General features: G+C 40.7%; 5 protein-coding genes and 1 pseudogene across 9 annotated transcripts in view; 2 read left to right on the top strand and 4 right to left on the bottom strand.

The window, feature by feature from the left end:
• Nucleotides 1–375: 375 nt before the first annotated feature.
• Nucleotides 376–2,380, bottom strand: LOC106745544 (annotated as a pseudogene).
• On the bottom strand, nt 1,927–4,692 carry LOC106745559 (piggyBac transposable element-derived protein 4-like). 4 transcript variants are annotated; one of them, XM_014621262.1, is made up of 4 exons: nt 4,330–4,692; nt 4,074–4,259; nt 2,236–3,692; nt 1,927–2,070 (listed from the first exon to the last, which is right to left on the bottom strand). In XM_014621262.1, the coding sequence occupies exons 1-3, from the start codon at nt 4,367–4,369 to the stop codon at nt 2,617–2,619; spliced, it is 1,302 nt and encodes a 433-aa protein (XP_014476748.1). In that variant the 5' UTR covers nt 4,370–4,692; the 3' UTR covers nt 1,927–2,070; nt 2,236–2,616. The 4 variants fall into 4 exon arrangements, with proteins under 4 accessions (XP_014476748.1, XP_014476744.1, XP_014476746.1 ...); XM_014621258.1 differs by having other exon boundaries at nt 2,236–4,259; XM_014621260.1 differs by having other exon boundaries at nt 2,236–4,259; nt 4,563–4,692.
• A 386-nt stretch (nt 4,693–5,078) lies between these two features.
• On the top strand, nt 5,079–7,450 carry LOC106745545 (pre-mRNA-splicing factor Slu7-like). The gene is given in 3 exon segments (XM_014621239.1): nt 5,079–5,314; nt 5,463–6,923; nt 6,926–7,450. Coding segments are annotated over 2 exon segments (1,740 nt in total). The 5' UTR covers nt 5,079–5,314; nt 5,463–5,507; the 3' UTR covers nt 7,250–7,450.
• Nucleotides 7,451–8,016: 566 nt separating this feature from the next.
• LOC106745543 (UDP-sugar transporter UST74c-like) lies at nt 8,017–13,130 on the top strand. The gene is made up of 5 exons (XM_014621238.1): nt 8,017–8,312; nt 8,395–9,731; nt 10,987–11,394; nt 12,343–12,566; nt 12,852–13,130. Exons 2-5 carry the CDS (start codon nt 8,757–8,759, stop codon nt 13,000–13,002), a joined length of 1,758 nt encoding a protein of 585 aa, XP_014476724.1. The 5' UTR covers nt 8,017–8,312; nt 8,395–8,756; the 3' UTR covers nt 13,003–13,130.
• LOC106745552 lies at nt 12,949–13,723 on the bottom strand. The gene is made up of 2 exons (XM_014621249.1): nt 13,391–13,723; nt 12,949–13,033 (listed from the first exon to the last, which is right to left on the bottom strand). Exons 1-2 carry the CDS (start codon nt 13,695–13,697, stop codon nt 13,017–13,019), a joined length of 324 nt encoding a protein of 107 aa, XP_014476735.1. The 5' UTR covers nt 13,698–13,723; the 3' UTR covers nt 12,949–13,016.
• LOC106745548 (discoidin domain-containing receptor 2-like) overlaps nt 13,307–13,865 on the bottom strand; it is a 9,656-nt gene continuing 9,097 nt past the window's right edge. For both annotated transcript variants that reach the window (XM_014621243.1, XM_014621244.1), the window contains exon 15: nt 13,307–13,587. The gene's annotated coding sequence lies outside the window, so the exon portion shown is untranslated. The remainder of the gene's footprint in view (nt 13,588–13,865) is intronic.

The raw sequence follows: 13,865 nt of genomic DNA, 5'->3' as shown, positions 1-13,865 counted from the left end.
GGAAACGATCGAGGCGTTCAGTTGGGAAATACTAACGCATGCGGCTTATTCTCGAGACTTGGCTCCGTCCGATTATCATCTATTCGCATCAATGGGACCGGCTCTCGCTGAACAACGCTTCAATTCGTATGAAAATGTACGAAAATGGCTCGATAGCTGGTTCGCTTCAAAAGAAGAAATGTTTTTTTGGCGTGGCATTCATAAACTGCCGGAGAGGTGGGAAAAATGTATAAATAGCAATGGACATTATTTTGAATAAAATATTTTTTATCATTTTCAAACAACAGACGTGTAATTTTTACAAAAAAATTCCGGTTTCAAACTTCTACACCTGGTATAATTTGAAAAAAAAAGATTTTAGTAATCATGATCCAATTAAACAATTTTTGTACAATTATTCTATTTTTTTTATTCATACACATTTTTCAAAAATATGAGAAAATTGTACAGTCGGATTAACATCTCTTTCGTGCATATGTGTGTGTGTGTGTGTGTGTGTGTGTAACGACGTGGGCGTAGTAGAATGTAAGGCTTTTTCGAAATTATGTAAATTTTTGTACTATTGTACAACAAATAAATTGACTATGATTTCTCAATATATAAATTTTTTTATTAACTTGCTTGTTTGTATTGTTTGTGGAAGAATACAATGACATCATTGAGGTGAATTTAAATATATTTATATATGTCTTATGTCACGGAACGATAAAATAAATGATAGATATTTATATGTTTATATGTATCATATGAAACATATCGTAAGCTTTTTCGTACAAATACAACAATATACGATTCGCAATATCTACATTCATTATCTTCATCTGAAACAAAAAAATCATTATTGATAGCAAATACGGACTTACTAAATACTTTTAAATAAGAAAAATTAACATGTATTTCAATTGATAGATATAATGAATGTATTCCGACGGAAATATAGTTTGAATCTCAGTATAAATCAAGAGATAAACTTTGATCAAGAAAAGAAAAAAGAAACTTCGAGGAAAATATGTAAGCTTACTGTTCCCTGTTATTGTTATACCAAGTAAGTTGATCCTGTACAATGTGCATAATCCCAAATGTAATCTTCCTATTGTTAACATTTGCATATGCAGAACTTCGTGAAACAGTTCTATGTGTTTACGTTCAAGAATTGTGTTAACTGTAATATTATTCTGGTCTATAATGCTGCAAATTGGCAAACAATATGAAATTTAAGTCGCCGACTATTCCAACAAGTATTTTTGTACAATTAAACATTGATACTATGCGCATACATACTTTGTTAATATTTTCCTCAGCTCTGAATCATCAAATATGACTCTAATAGTATCTGTAGCTGGCAATTCCGGTACTGTATATTCCATATGTATTTCACCAGAGACCGTAGGTTGCTCGTCCTTGTTAACTGATACGATTATAATTGGTATAAGCCAGTTTAGATCATCCTCATTGACTGGTAATGCCATTACCAAGCAGTCAAACATATGATTAATAACGACGTATACAGCATCCGTACAACTACAGATGACAAGAACAACAGGACAACAGAAGAGGTAACCTTGTAGAGTTCTTCAAATCTGGCTTAATCTGCTGCGCCATTCTCCAAGATAACAATATCCCTTTGTAAATTAATTTCCCTCATGACCACTACTTTTGGCCGTAACTTGTATCTAAAATATATATACTTTGAATTGTTTCAAACTTCATTATTCTTTATAATGAATACGCAATGCAGATATTTAACGATATCTTTGAATATTTTGTTCAAACATCATATATAATAATAATACTAATTTTTCACTAACCTTAACCGCTGAGTAACTTTCATGATTAGACCTGGATGTAATGTTTTCCACAATAGAAAAATTTGCATCGTAAGTTAAATCTTCATAAGACAAGTGTCTTGCGATTTCTGCTCTTAATTTCTTTGAATACAGTTTCAAGATGTCATCACGTTGAAAACCAAACAGAGCAGATGCCGCATATATGTTCCACGTTTGACCTACCAGATCCGTGAAGTTTTTTTATAAAATTTCAAGTATGTATTAAATTTCCCAGCTGCTTCAACTAAAAACAGATATTGTGAATATTTTCAATAAAACAGGATACGCCAAATTGTTGATCCGTTCGCACATTAATATCGAGCTATACTTGAATTTAGAGAATTTCTCGCAAATTATCTTAAACTTAAATAATAATGCTACATTAAAAAATAAGACGATCATGTTATACCGCTCAATCCCGAAATGTCAATTTCCTCTTCCTCTCCCAATAGAGCAATTAAATCGAATCGTTGACGTTCTTGCGTTCGCGGTGCACGCGGTGTAAACATCAACAAACGATCGGTCCTCGACTCATTTATCGCTGTGTAATTCATTTTACTCGAAAATGCAAAGTCCAAGCAAATGTTTGTCGTACATGAGAAATTTAACACGTTGAGTGCCACGTCAGTCACCGGTGACTGACACTGAACTTTCCGTTTAGGCCGCGTCAGTTACCGGCGTAAAATATGATATAAAACTAAAAAATTTACATTTTTTTAAGTAATTACTGAAAATTTATTTAAAATTTACTTAATTTTTATTTATTACAGGATTATATCATTAATGCATTTTAATGGATTTTATTGAAACATGGTAAACATAAAAACGGTTGTCCTTCGCATGTATCACAAAATGTGACAACTTGTTTAGTCATTTTTCTGGCCATTGCTCTACCAGATTGTTTCGCATTTTTTTCATAACATAATTTACAATATTTTCGCACTGCAGAGACTTTTCCAGGTTGTTTTTGGTGTTTGTGTCGTTTTTTAGAAGTTGTTGCAATACTGCCAGATGGAATGTCTTCTTCTCGGCAATTTGTAAGGTGTACTGCTAATTTTTCCCGGAATTCAGTAATACTGATATTCTTCTTCGTGATATCTTTATATAAAATGTAACTATTTAGAACTGTAGTATTCAATAACAGTTCAAAGGCTAGCTTTCTGTACCATTTCATGGACTTGCATAGTGGATTATTGTAGGCATTCATTTGGTCGGATAAGTAGACAGCTGCCTTTCCTCTGTTATAGTCGACTATAATTTGCGGTTTTAACTTGTGTTCTGATCGACTTTCAACATTCACCATTTCTGATGAATGCTTTGTCGATAGAACTAGGATGTCCCGCTTATCTTTCCATTTTAAAATCGTTATTCCTTGTTTATTTTCTTTTGCAATGATTTCTCCCCGTTTTAATTTTTTCGATATTACTTGCTGCGGATTTCCTTGTCGATTTGAACGTAATGTTCCTACTAAATGAATATTTTTATTGATTAATTTTTCCGCTAATTCCAAGCTTGTATACCAGTTGCCAGTGTATAGCGTGTGTCCCTTATCGAATAAATCTCTGCAAAGAGACATTACGATTTTAGTAGGCGTAGTATTTTCTTTTTCTAAAGCTTTCCCTGTATATACACGAAGAGCATACGTATAACCCGATTCACAGCACAACTTAAATATTTTGACTCCATATTTATGGCGCTTTTGTTTTAAATATTGTCTAAATATAATGCGGCCACGAAACGGAATCAAGGATTCATCAATACACATGTCCTTGGTTGGATTGTAATATTTTTTAAAATTCATTTCCAAAGTATCTATAACTGGTTGTATTTTGAACAAACGATTGGAACCATTACTGTTTCTGTCATCTGCAAAATGTAGCATTCTCAATAACAGTTCAAATCTGTTTCTAGACATGATTTTTTGCGGAAACGTTTGCATATACACAGGATCATGGGACCAATATAAATATATGGCTGGTAATTTCACTAATCCCATCCATAGAATTAGCCCAAAAAATCTCTTTATTTCACTTTTATTTGTCACTGTCCACTTTACCAAGCGCTGCGTGCATCCACCTTTTAATTGCTGTGATGCATGTAAGTTCGTTTGTTCGGCGATTTCCTCGAACAATTTGCCCGGCACAAATAATTCATAGCAGGTTTCTATCGCTATATCTGACCTTATATGCAAATTTTCACTTACAAATCCAAAAGGATGTGTAAAAGGAACAATGTTTGGTTGATTACCCCTCGGATCATGCCATTCTCCAACATTCTCCTCCTCTTCCTCAGATGATAAAAATACATCCACTCTAGGCCGTTTTTTAGCAAAAATATTTTCACTGCTATCGCTTTCACACTCTTCGACTGACATTTTTACGTTCAAGGCTAAAGAAAATTTTCTATCTGCACTGGACCAAGAACCGCAAAGAACTGAATGAATATAAACGTAAAGCATTTCTAAAATGTATCACGTGAAACATTTCTCAAATGTTTGCATTACTTTGTTGTAAACAGAACCCCGGCCGCGAGCCGATTTCCATGAAATCTTATCTAGCAGGCCGAACGATAAACAAGATAAAACAGACTTGGCACATAACGTGTTGAATGAATGTAAGCATTTCATTCGAAACGTAAATATCTTCTACTGCGATAAGATACAATGGCCCTGATATATTTACACATCTGCATCGAATAAATTTCAATATGTTAGTAGTGCGCTTCGCAGTGCTATACCGCAATACCAGCGCTTCTAAGCAGCGCGCGTGGCCTGACGGTGATTTCTTTAAAAATTCGCGTGGCGCTCAACGTGTTAAACATATCAAAGCACCGAAACCGGGGAAGACATGAATAAAGTACCGGTAGAGGTAAATCGCAAAGAAATAGTCTGTTCTTTGTAGGGTGCGTTCTCTTTGGACGTTCACGCGCTGTAAACGTTCACGCTTACGAACGTTATTACAGCCGTTCCCTTGTGATTGTTAAGTGCTTAATGCCCGTATCAGGCTACGATTTGGGGCTTGAATTGAGATTGAATTCGGCCAATCAGTGCAAAGTTAACTGAATTCAAATTTAGTGAAATTTAGTGAATTTTGCGCTGATTGGTCAAATTTCAATTCAAACTCAATCTCTAATCCGTACTCTGATACGGGTTTTAGGCCGGTGTGTTCACAGTTAGATCTTATGTTTAAGACCGTCTTAAGTTCATCTTAAGATGCTTCATATCCAATGAAATAAGCGTCTGAAGTAAATTTAAAAAGGCTTGCTGATAGGTCTGACGGGGGTGTTCCGATATACATTGGTGGTACTAGTTTTCTCGTCTTACTAAATATACATTTTGACCAAATAATTCGTTACTGTTGCCAAGGGATATTTTATATTGTTGACGAGTTCTCCGAATGTAATGATTGTTTATAGAACAAAGGATTTTAAAAGAATCTTAAGTCGCAAAAGCGGACAGAAGAGAGCGTGATTTCTGGGCTCAACAAACGGTAAGTTTCCGTCGAGGGAAGACACCTAACCTAACCTTGCTGTACCCGACTAGGTACGAAGGGCATCGACAGTCCAATTTTTCCAAGACAAGTCGTAAACGGTAACCAGGCCATTACTGTTACAAACGTTGTATTTCTATCGAAACAGGCTCAGGAGGGAAGGAGGAAACGTGGTGCCCGGATCGTCGCTAAGATGGCCAACTCGTTAGCGAACGTGACCGTGTCGAGCATTTTGAAGAACAAGAGTTCTTTCGAGGACGAGCCGCGGAAGAAGAGCCGGGAGGATTGGCGCAAGGCGAAGGAACTCGAGGAGGCCAGGAAGGCTGGCACGGCTCCGGCTGCTGTCGACGAAGAGGGGAAGGATATCAACCCGCACATACCTCAATACATCAGCGCGACGCCATGGTACTTCGGCGCCCAGGGACCCACCTTGAAGCATCAGCGTCCGCAGCCCGAGAAGCAGAAGCAGTACAGCTCCATAAACTCGTGGTACAACCGTGGAGTGGATAATTCGAAAGCGGTGGTGGGCAAGTATCGCAAGAATGCCTGTGAGAACTGCGGCGCGATAACGCACAAGAGGAAAGAGTGCGTGGAAAGGCCGCGCAGAGTCGGCGCCAAAATCACGAATTCCAAGATAGCTCCCGACGAGTTCATCCAGCCTGTGCTGTCCATGAATTTCGACGGCAAGAGAGACAGATGGGCCGGGTACGATTCGTCCGAGCATCGAGCCATTGTGGAGGAACACCAGAAGGTGGAGGAGGCGAAGAGGCAGATGCGGGCGGAGAAGCTGAATGCTGAGGTGAACGATGAGCAGGACTTGGATAAGGACGAGGATAAGTACGTGGACGAGGTGGATATGCCGGGCACCAAGGTGGACTCGAAGCAGCGTATCACGGTGAGGAATCTCCGCATACGAGAGGACACCGCGAAGTATCTGCGCAATCTCGACCCGAACTCGGCGTATTACGATCCCAAGACCAGGTCGATGCGGGATAATCCCTACGTCGGCACCGAGCGCGAGGTCGATTACAAGGATGAGAATTTCGTGCGTTTCTCCGGCGACACGCAGCGGCACGTGAACGCGCAACTGTTCGCCTGGGAGGCGCACGAGAAAGGGGTCGACGTGCATCTGCTCGCCGAGCCGACGAAGCTGGAGCTGTTGAAGCAGGAATACGAGAAGAAGCGGGACGAGTTGAAGGACAAGACGCGGGACAGTATAATCGAGCGGTACGGCGGCGAGGAGCATCTCGAGGCACCGCCGAAGACGTTGCTGTTGGCACAGACCGAGCGTTATGTCGAGTACTCGAGGTACGGTAAGATAGTCAAAGGTCAGGACAGGCAGGTGATACGATCCAAGTACGAGGAGGACGTCTACCCGAACAACCACACGTCGGTGTGGGGCTCTTACTGGCAGGACGGCAAATGGGGCTATCAGTGCTGTTATTCCTTCATCAAAAATTCCTACTGCACCGGGGAGTCCGGGAAGAAATCGGTCGAGGCCGCGATCAGTAACGCGCAAGATGAAGTATCATTTGTGAGCGCCGAAACAGAGGAGATGGAGGGTAACGAGTCCCGACGATTATCGGATACCGCAGGCAAGGACCGTTCTTCGAGTCCTCGTCCGACGACGACGACGAAGATACGAAGAACAAGATTGAGAGGCAGAGCAAGGCGGCTAAACGGAGATTGAAGAAACAAAAGAGGAAGGAGAGTCGTAAGAACAGAAGGAAGATTGAGAAACAGGAGGATAAGCTGAAGGAGGCGTTGAGAATGGAGGAGGAATATGCGAAGGAGGCGGACAAATTGTTGAGGATGGACGAGAGGAAACGTCCGTATAACAGCATATACGAGGCGAAGGAGCCGACGAACGAAGAGATAGAAGCGTATCAGATGAAGCGGAAACGCGATGAGGATCCGATGGCTAATTTTCTGTAAAAGTTATCACCGCATTGTTCGTAACGTTGTGAATTAACGTTGTATATATTTGTACAGTGAATTAATCAAGCGTAACATTAAGCGATCGGGCGTGTTTAAGAGAGAAATAAGAGATAATGTACTGAATATTAACGTTAAGTTATTATAATCTTAATATTTAAATGAAATGTAAGTAAAGTGAAATATAAATATTAGCCTTGAGTTAAACTTGAAACTATGTGATTGTTGTGTATGTCTTTAACCAAGATGAACCGACTTAACGTTGAAAGATTAAAGCAGCTAATTTCAATTTTGGCTCGCTCTCTTTCTCATTGGTTGCTATTAGTGATTCTCAGCGCTGCCAACTTGATCTTCTTCACTTCTAGTAACCAAACCTAATTCTCAAAGATCCCCAACTAAGATTCTAATGTAATTCAGTTCAAACTCTGGATCATATATCTTTCCGTTGCCCCAATCACATTGGGGAATCTGATACACTTCTTACCAATTTACGTTTAATCGGTGAATATGAGAACATCGAAGCTCTGGCATCTTCTGTCAATCCAAATGTCATCGGTCTTTTGTGGGAATTCACTCGAAAAGTGAAAATCTCTATTCGATTTGTACATATCCAAAGTTGGTATTTAATCAATTTACTACCGTGTACAACCACCTCAAGATGGCGTAATGGTTAAAGAACGAAGAAGATGGCAGTGGTAATTGTTGCGAATTCGAACCGGTAAATTTGTAATGTAAGTAATAGGTTAGGTTACATTAGCTTAGGTTAGGTTTAAAGACCACTATGCTTACTCCGTTGTTAACGCGTTTGTGCGCCATTGGACTTTGCCACTGAATCTATTAATATATATATATATATATATATGTATATATATGCACATGAGTGGAATGTGCGCTGATGCTTAAGATGCGATCCAACAGGAGCTCCAGGAAGTAGTTACGTCTCTCAGCGGATTAAGGTTAATTTTGTATCGTGCGAAGGGACCCGTGAGGGAAAGTAAAGAGACGGAGCAGACGGTTGACGGTTATCTCCCCTCATATCTCAGTACAGGAGTCATCCGGGGAGGTACGTTCTGGTGAAATTTATCGTTTCAAGCACGATCCGTTACTTTATCGTAGATTTGACTTATCGTCATGTGACGTCATAGGTTACATACGGATGCTGTGCCGGCTACGAAGTAGACTAACACGAGCAGAAACTCACGAAACGAGTCCGGAGCAAGCAGCCGCTCCAACTGCATTATGCCTGATACTTGATAATTTATGTTATCTCATGAGCGCATTATACAACGTCTTTATCGCTACGAGGCAAATTCATTGCGAAACCGTTGGAACGGACGTGTTGCTGGCGAAAGAAACATGATAAGAATATCAAAGTGTAGGTTCCCTTACGCGTGTAATTGTTTGTCGTAATAATATCTCCATAAGTCGGTCTGTGATAACGGCAGAATCGGATGTAGGAAAGAGAGAGGGAGAATAGAAAGCGTGGTGAGAAGAAGCGATCGACACGATGACGGAACACGAGCAGAACGCGATGTTTGTGCGCGTGGCGTCGGCATTCTTTTACGGGCTGTCGTCGTTTATGATCACCGTCGTCAACAAGACCGTGCTCACGTTGTACGGCTTCCCGTCCTTCCAAGTGTTAGGCATCGGCCAAATGTTGGCGACGATACTGGTGTTGTTCGTCGCCAAGAGGCTACGTTACGTCGAGTACCCGAACATGGAAGCGACGACCTGCACGAAGATATGGCCGTTGCCGTTGATCTACATCGGCAATATGATTTTCGGACTGGGCGGCACGAAGCAGCTGAGCCTGCCGATGTTCACTGCGCTTAGGCGATTCAGCATACTCATGACGATGATCGCCGAGTACTACATCCTCGGCATCAAGGCGCGACTGTCCATACAGCTGAGCGTCTACACCATGATCCTGGGCGCGGTGGTGGCTGCGTTCAACGACCTGGCCTTCAATTTGGAGGGCTACATATTCATCTTGTTGAACGACTTCTTCACCGCTGCCAACGGCGTGTTCATGAAGAAGAAGCTAGACTCCAAGGAGCTAGGGAAGTACGGCCTGATGTATTACAATTCCCTGTTCATGCTCGGCCCGACAGTCCTGTTGGCCTGGTGGATGGGCGACATCGCTCAGACACTAGACTTCCCCAACTGGACGGATCCAATGTTCATCCTGCAGTTCATCCTGTCGTGCGTGATGGGCTTCATACTGTCGTACAGTATGATCCTCTGCACGTTGTACAACTCTGCGCTAACTACCACCATAATCGGATGCCTGAAGAACATATGTGTGACGTATCTGGGTATGGTGATCGGCGGGGACTATATATTCTCGTGGCTGAACTTTGTGGGACTGAACTTGAGCGTGATAGGTAGCTTGGTGTACACCTGGGTGACGTTCCGCAAGAGAGACACTCTGTCGCCCAAGTTCGCCCTGCTGACCGAGTCGCAGGCCAGCAAGATACAGGCCGTATGATCGTAACTCTTGCATCACGGGCGCTGGGTGCGAGAGCGTAGCGTGTTCTCGGCGTGGTGCGCTTGTACAGTCGGCGTCATGTGTGCTGTGCACGGTGTGAAGAAAGATTTCGTGTTAAATTTAACACATATCACAAACGGTCCACTCAGATTTTTACGTTAGTTTCATACAAAAGCCCGTATTCTGAACTCACTTTTACCGATAAAAGTGCCTCTAACAATGATGTAAGAACCATCTGATTGGCTGAGAAGCATTTGAGGCATTTTTATCGATAAAAGTGACTTCAGAATATGGACCAAGGTGAGTATATGTTGAAGAGCGACAGTAAATAAATATCGTGTCAAATATTAACACAGAATTAATACGTTCATCGACACTGAAGTATAAAATATGTCATTTTAACAATTATATGTGTTGAGTATCGACACACAACACAAAATGTTCAGACAACATAAACGCGATATGTTAAATTAACACATGGCTGTGCGAGAAATTTAACGCAGGACTTTTGACAAGGACTGATTTTAACACAAGTACAACATGTTTTTGTACTGTGTATCATCTCCTAGACGGAAGGTTACACGATTTTCTTATACATAAAAATGCATGGGGTTGAAAATTGCAGAAGTAACTCTACTTATAATTATAAGGATTATAATGACTCTAATTATGATAATTCCAATGTGTTCCAATTCTTATGTGTGACAGGCTAAAATTGTGTGATATTAAAAAGTTACCGTCTAGAGGATGATACGGCATATACATAACGCCGACTGTACGAAGGATCGATCCGTCAGCATACTCGCGAGACACGTGGCGGTCAGTGAGTCTTTTTATTTTCTCTAGCCTGTAAGCCAAATTCTCCGTCGTTACACGCGCGAGGCCCCTCGCTCCGACGTGACGACGTCGTGATGATCGTTGCTCCTTGTTATAGTGTTTTCACTTAAGCATTTTTGTTCCTGCTGTACAAAGTGCTCTCTAACTTTGGATCGAGTTACAGAGCGTCGAGATGTCGCCGACAAACCGACTGTAAAATGTACCAAAGTAAAATTATCGTTACCAGATAAGTATTACGCGTTAGGGATGCAACGTGACGCGGGTCAATTAAGGGACAACATCGCCATAAAGTTAGATGTAATCTGTTTAATATATGTATATGTATATAGATAGATAGATAGATAGATAGATAGACAGATATATATAGAGCGACAACACTCTCTTCGACAAATGGAAATAAATTTTATTTATTAATAAATCACCACGCGTACACATGTGCTTGGGTCAAACGTGTTCAACTACCTCTCGCTCGGTTTTTTCAGGCCGTTTCGCGACTACCTCGACTAGCAAGACATTCTTGGAGGATTATGCCAAGCACCGTGTATCGTTATCTCCTCTGCAGCGTGTGCTGCTCACGGCGGGCTCGGCGGCGATTTCGTTGGCGAACCCGCATCGGGGAGACATGATAGCGTGTCTCGGGGAGATCACAGGCACGAACGCCCTCGTGCATTGTCATCGAATGCTGAAGAGCACGGCCGAGGGTCAGCGTATACTCGAGCAAAAGCCACGCATAAACACGTCCACCGTCGATCTGTCTTACCTCAAAGACTTGCCGCCAGGAACCGTCGGCAGAATTTACCGCGATTTCTTGGATAACAATGTAAGAATGTGCTTCACACTGCCTCGATTCTTCGCCTTCGAAGGAGAGTGTAATTAACTCTGTCGTCTGTACCAATTTTTGTAATACCGTAAATTGCGCCGTTTTTATATTGAAAATGATTCAAATAGTGACCGAAACGTCTGTAAATACATAATTTACCGCAAAGAGAATTTAGTATCTAGTTATTCGAGCACTTCTTACAGAGCTATTTAATTTTATTTTTGACTTTTTAATTAACCCTAATCGTGCACACTAGGGTCATTATGGACCCCGGCCGACGTTTCCATATTTCACGTTTCCATATTTTTCTTATTAATGCTATATTTATGCATCAATTGATCTAGTAGAGATGCACAAATAATAGAAAGAGGCATACGTGTTTAAATATGTGCATATGTATATATGTATATATATATATATATATATATATTTCGAATATTACTATAAGTCATGAATTTTACATCGTTGTATTTTCAAAACAAAATGTTCAATAATTCTGAAATCTGCGTGTATAATGTCTGCATATTAGTCTTCAGTATCATAGTAGTTTTTCATTAAAATCTTATTTTTAGTTTAGAAAATATTAAAAATACAAATAAAAGTAGCACGCTAATCTCAAGGAACATGTATAAAAAGTGTCAAATTTAGTTACAAAATATCTTAACTCTCGAATGGTCAACCTTCTTTTAATAGTACGAGCAACGAGTTAAATGATATTTCAATGTATACGCAGTGCAAGTTTCATCGAATTCTTATCAAACTCATTTTATCTTACAGCCTCCTTTAAAGCGAAATAACTTTTGATCCAGGCTCTGAATTACTGTCAAATTTTTACGTTTAAATGCAATATAAACCAGCTTGTAATTTTTCCGTTATTTTGACTTATGGGCAATACATCCTTAAAGTGCGAGACAAAAGTCTTTTCTGAGCGGACGATGCACTTTGCAGAATGTATCACCCGACGATCGAATGACTGTGCGATACGTCGACGATACCGAGCTGGCGTACGTGATGCAACGATACCGTGAGGTGCACGATATCTTTCACGCTGTCCTCTTGATGCCGACGACGATGCTGGGAGAGGTGTCGGTTAAGTGGGTGGAGGCCTTGCAGATGCACCTGCCGATGTGCGTGGGCGCCGCGATATTCGGGGCCAGTCGGCTACGTCCTAGGTAAATTCGTCGCTTCACGACGATACGCTGTCGATACTGTCTCAAGTAGCGAGATGACGTCAAATGAAGTCTTAACAACGTCTCTAACGTCAATAAGACGTCATTAAAGAGTTATTTGTCACCTTGCTACTTGGGGTGAAACTGATCTCACATTTCTTCTGTACAATCAACGTCATGTACGCTGTGCCATTCTTTAAAGCGAGAATTACACGATTTTCTACCTTATATTCTTCTTTCATAAGGCTGAAAGTCGCATAATGACACCGACTATATGGTGCATTTCAGGCAGAGGCAATTGTACTTGAAGCATTATCTGCCATGGTCCGTTGACACGGGCAGGAAGGCGAAGTTTCTGCTGGGTGTCTATTACGAGGAACGCTGGGAACAGTCCCTCGAAGATCTCCACAAGGAAATGAACATCACGCGTCTCGTGTGATGATAGTCTAACGTCTAGTTTTCGTCACGCACTAAACAATAACAGTTATTGTGATAATTAGTGAAATTTGTTATTTTATATCAATGAGAAATAAAGCTTCGCGACACACGTTCATTCGCCCACCTACAGTAATTCGTGAAATTTTCTTCTCGATTTGCGATATTGAGCAATTCAATATCGCACATTTTCAGGATTTTCATCTATGTGAAATCTTCTCTAAATTTTGAGGAGGATTCAGAGAGTCGAGAGAAGGCGCGCGCGCGCGCGCAACGCTCTGTGCAATTTGCAAAGCAACACACGTTACTGATATTACAAATTTGATTTAATTAAACGTTACATCTGTCAAATATGTTATAAACATATATAATCTAAAATTGTACGCGTTTACCATAATCGTTATTATCGTCGTTGTTTATACTCCAATTATCATAATTGTGATCCTCGTATTTTGCTCTCTTGCTCCTTTCTTTCATTGTTCTCTTAGTATTAGTATCGTTATCAATTACAGAATGCATCTTAAAACGGAGGCCTTGGAGACCTCGTATCCATCTTGAAATGCGTTCTCTCTTGGGTTCCCGGTGATTCCTTTGGCACACAGATCGCTCGAATTGGCACAATTTCGCTCTCTTAAATTGGAAGAATTTACGACGCGCAATAACACGATCCGTAAAGAGCGCCCACGTTTTAAAATACATCCCGCGAGAATTACTATATATATATCTTTGAATAAAAATGGATGACTTAGCTTAAGAGAGAGATATATATATATAAGAAAGGATATATGGAAGAGTAATTCTATTTAAATCTTGCGCCATTGCGAAATTTGATTGAAGATCAAACGATCCACCTCCCCCCCCCCCCCC

This window comes from Dinoponera quadriceps, unplaced genomic scaffold (genome assembly GCF_001313825.1).
Source record: "Dinoponera quadriceps isolate SergipeBrazil2010 unplaced genomic scaffold, ASM131382v1 scaffold1798, whole genome shotgun sequence".
Classification (NCBI taxonomy): domain Eukaryota; kingdom Metazoa; phylum Arthropoda; class Insecta; order Hymenoptera; family Formicidae; genus Dinoponera; species Dinoponera quadriceps.
The sequence above is the reverse complement of the archived record's forward strand: the minus strand, read 5'-3'. Positions and strand labels throughout refer to the sequence as shown.

Excerpts from the sequence above, each read along its gene's own strand:
- LOC106745559 (XM_014621259.1), bottom strand. The coding sequence starts at position 4,369 with ATGGAAATCGGCTCGCGGCCGGGGTTCTGTTTACAACAAA. Across the intron at positions 4,260-4,329 it reads GGGGTTCTGTTTACAACAAA|TTCTTTGCGGTTCTTGGTCC; the intron begins GTAATGCAAACA and ends ATATTCATTCAG.
- LOC106745543 (XM_014621238.1), top strand. The coding sequence starts at position 8,757 with ATGACGGAACACGAGCAGAACGCGATGTTTGTGCGCGTGGCGTCGGCA. Across the intron at positions 9,732-10,986 it reads AGGCCAGCAAGATACAGGCC|AATAAATCACCACGCGTACA; the intron begins GTATGATCGTAA and ends ATTTTATTTATT. Across the intron at positions 11,395-12,342 it reads GCGATTTCTTGGATAACAAT|AATGTATCACCCGACGATCG; the intron begins GTAAGAATGTGC and ends TGCACTTTGCAG.
- LOC106745552 (XM_014621249.1), bottom strand. The coding sequence starts at position 13,697 with ATGTATTTTAAAACGTGGGCGCTCTTTACGGATCGTGTTATTGCGCGT.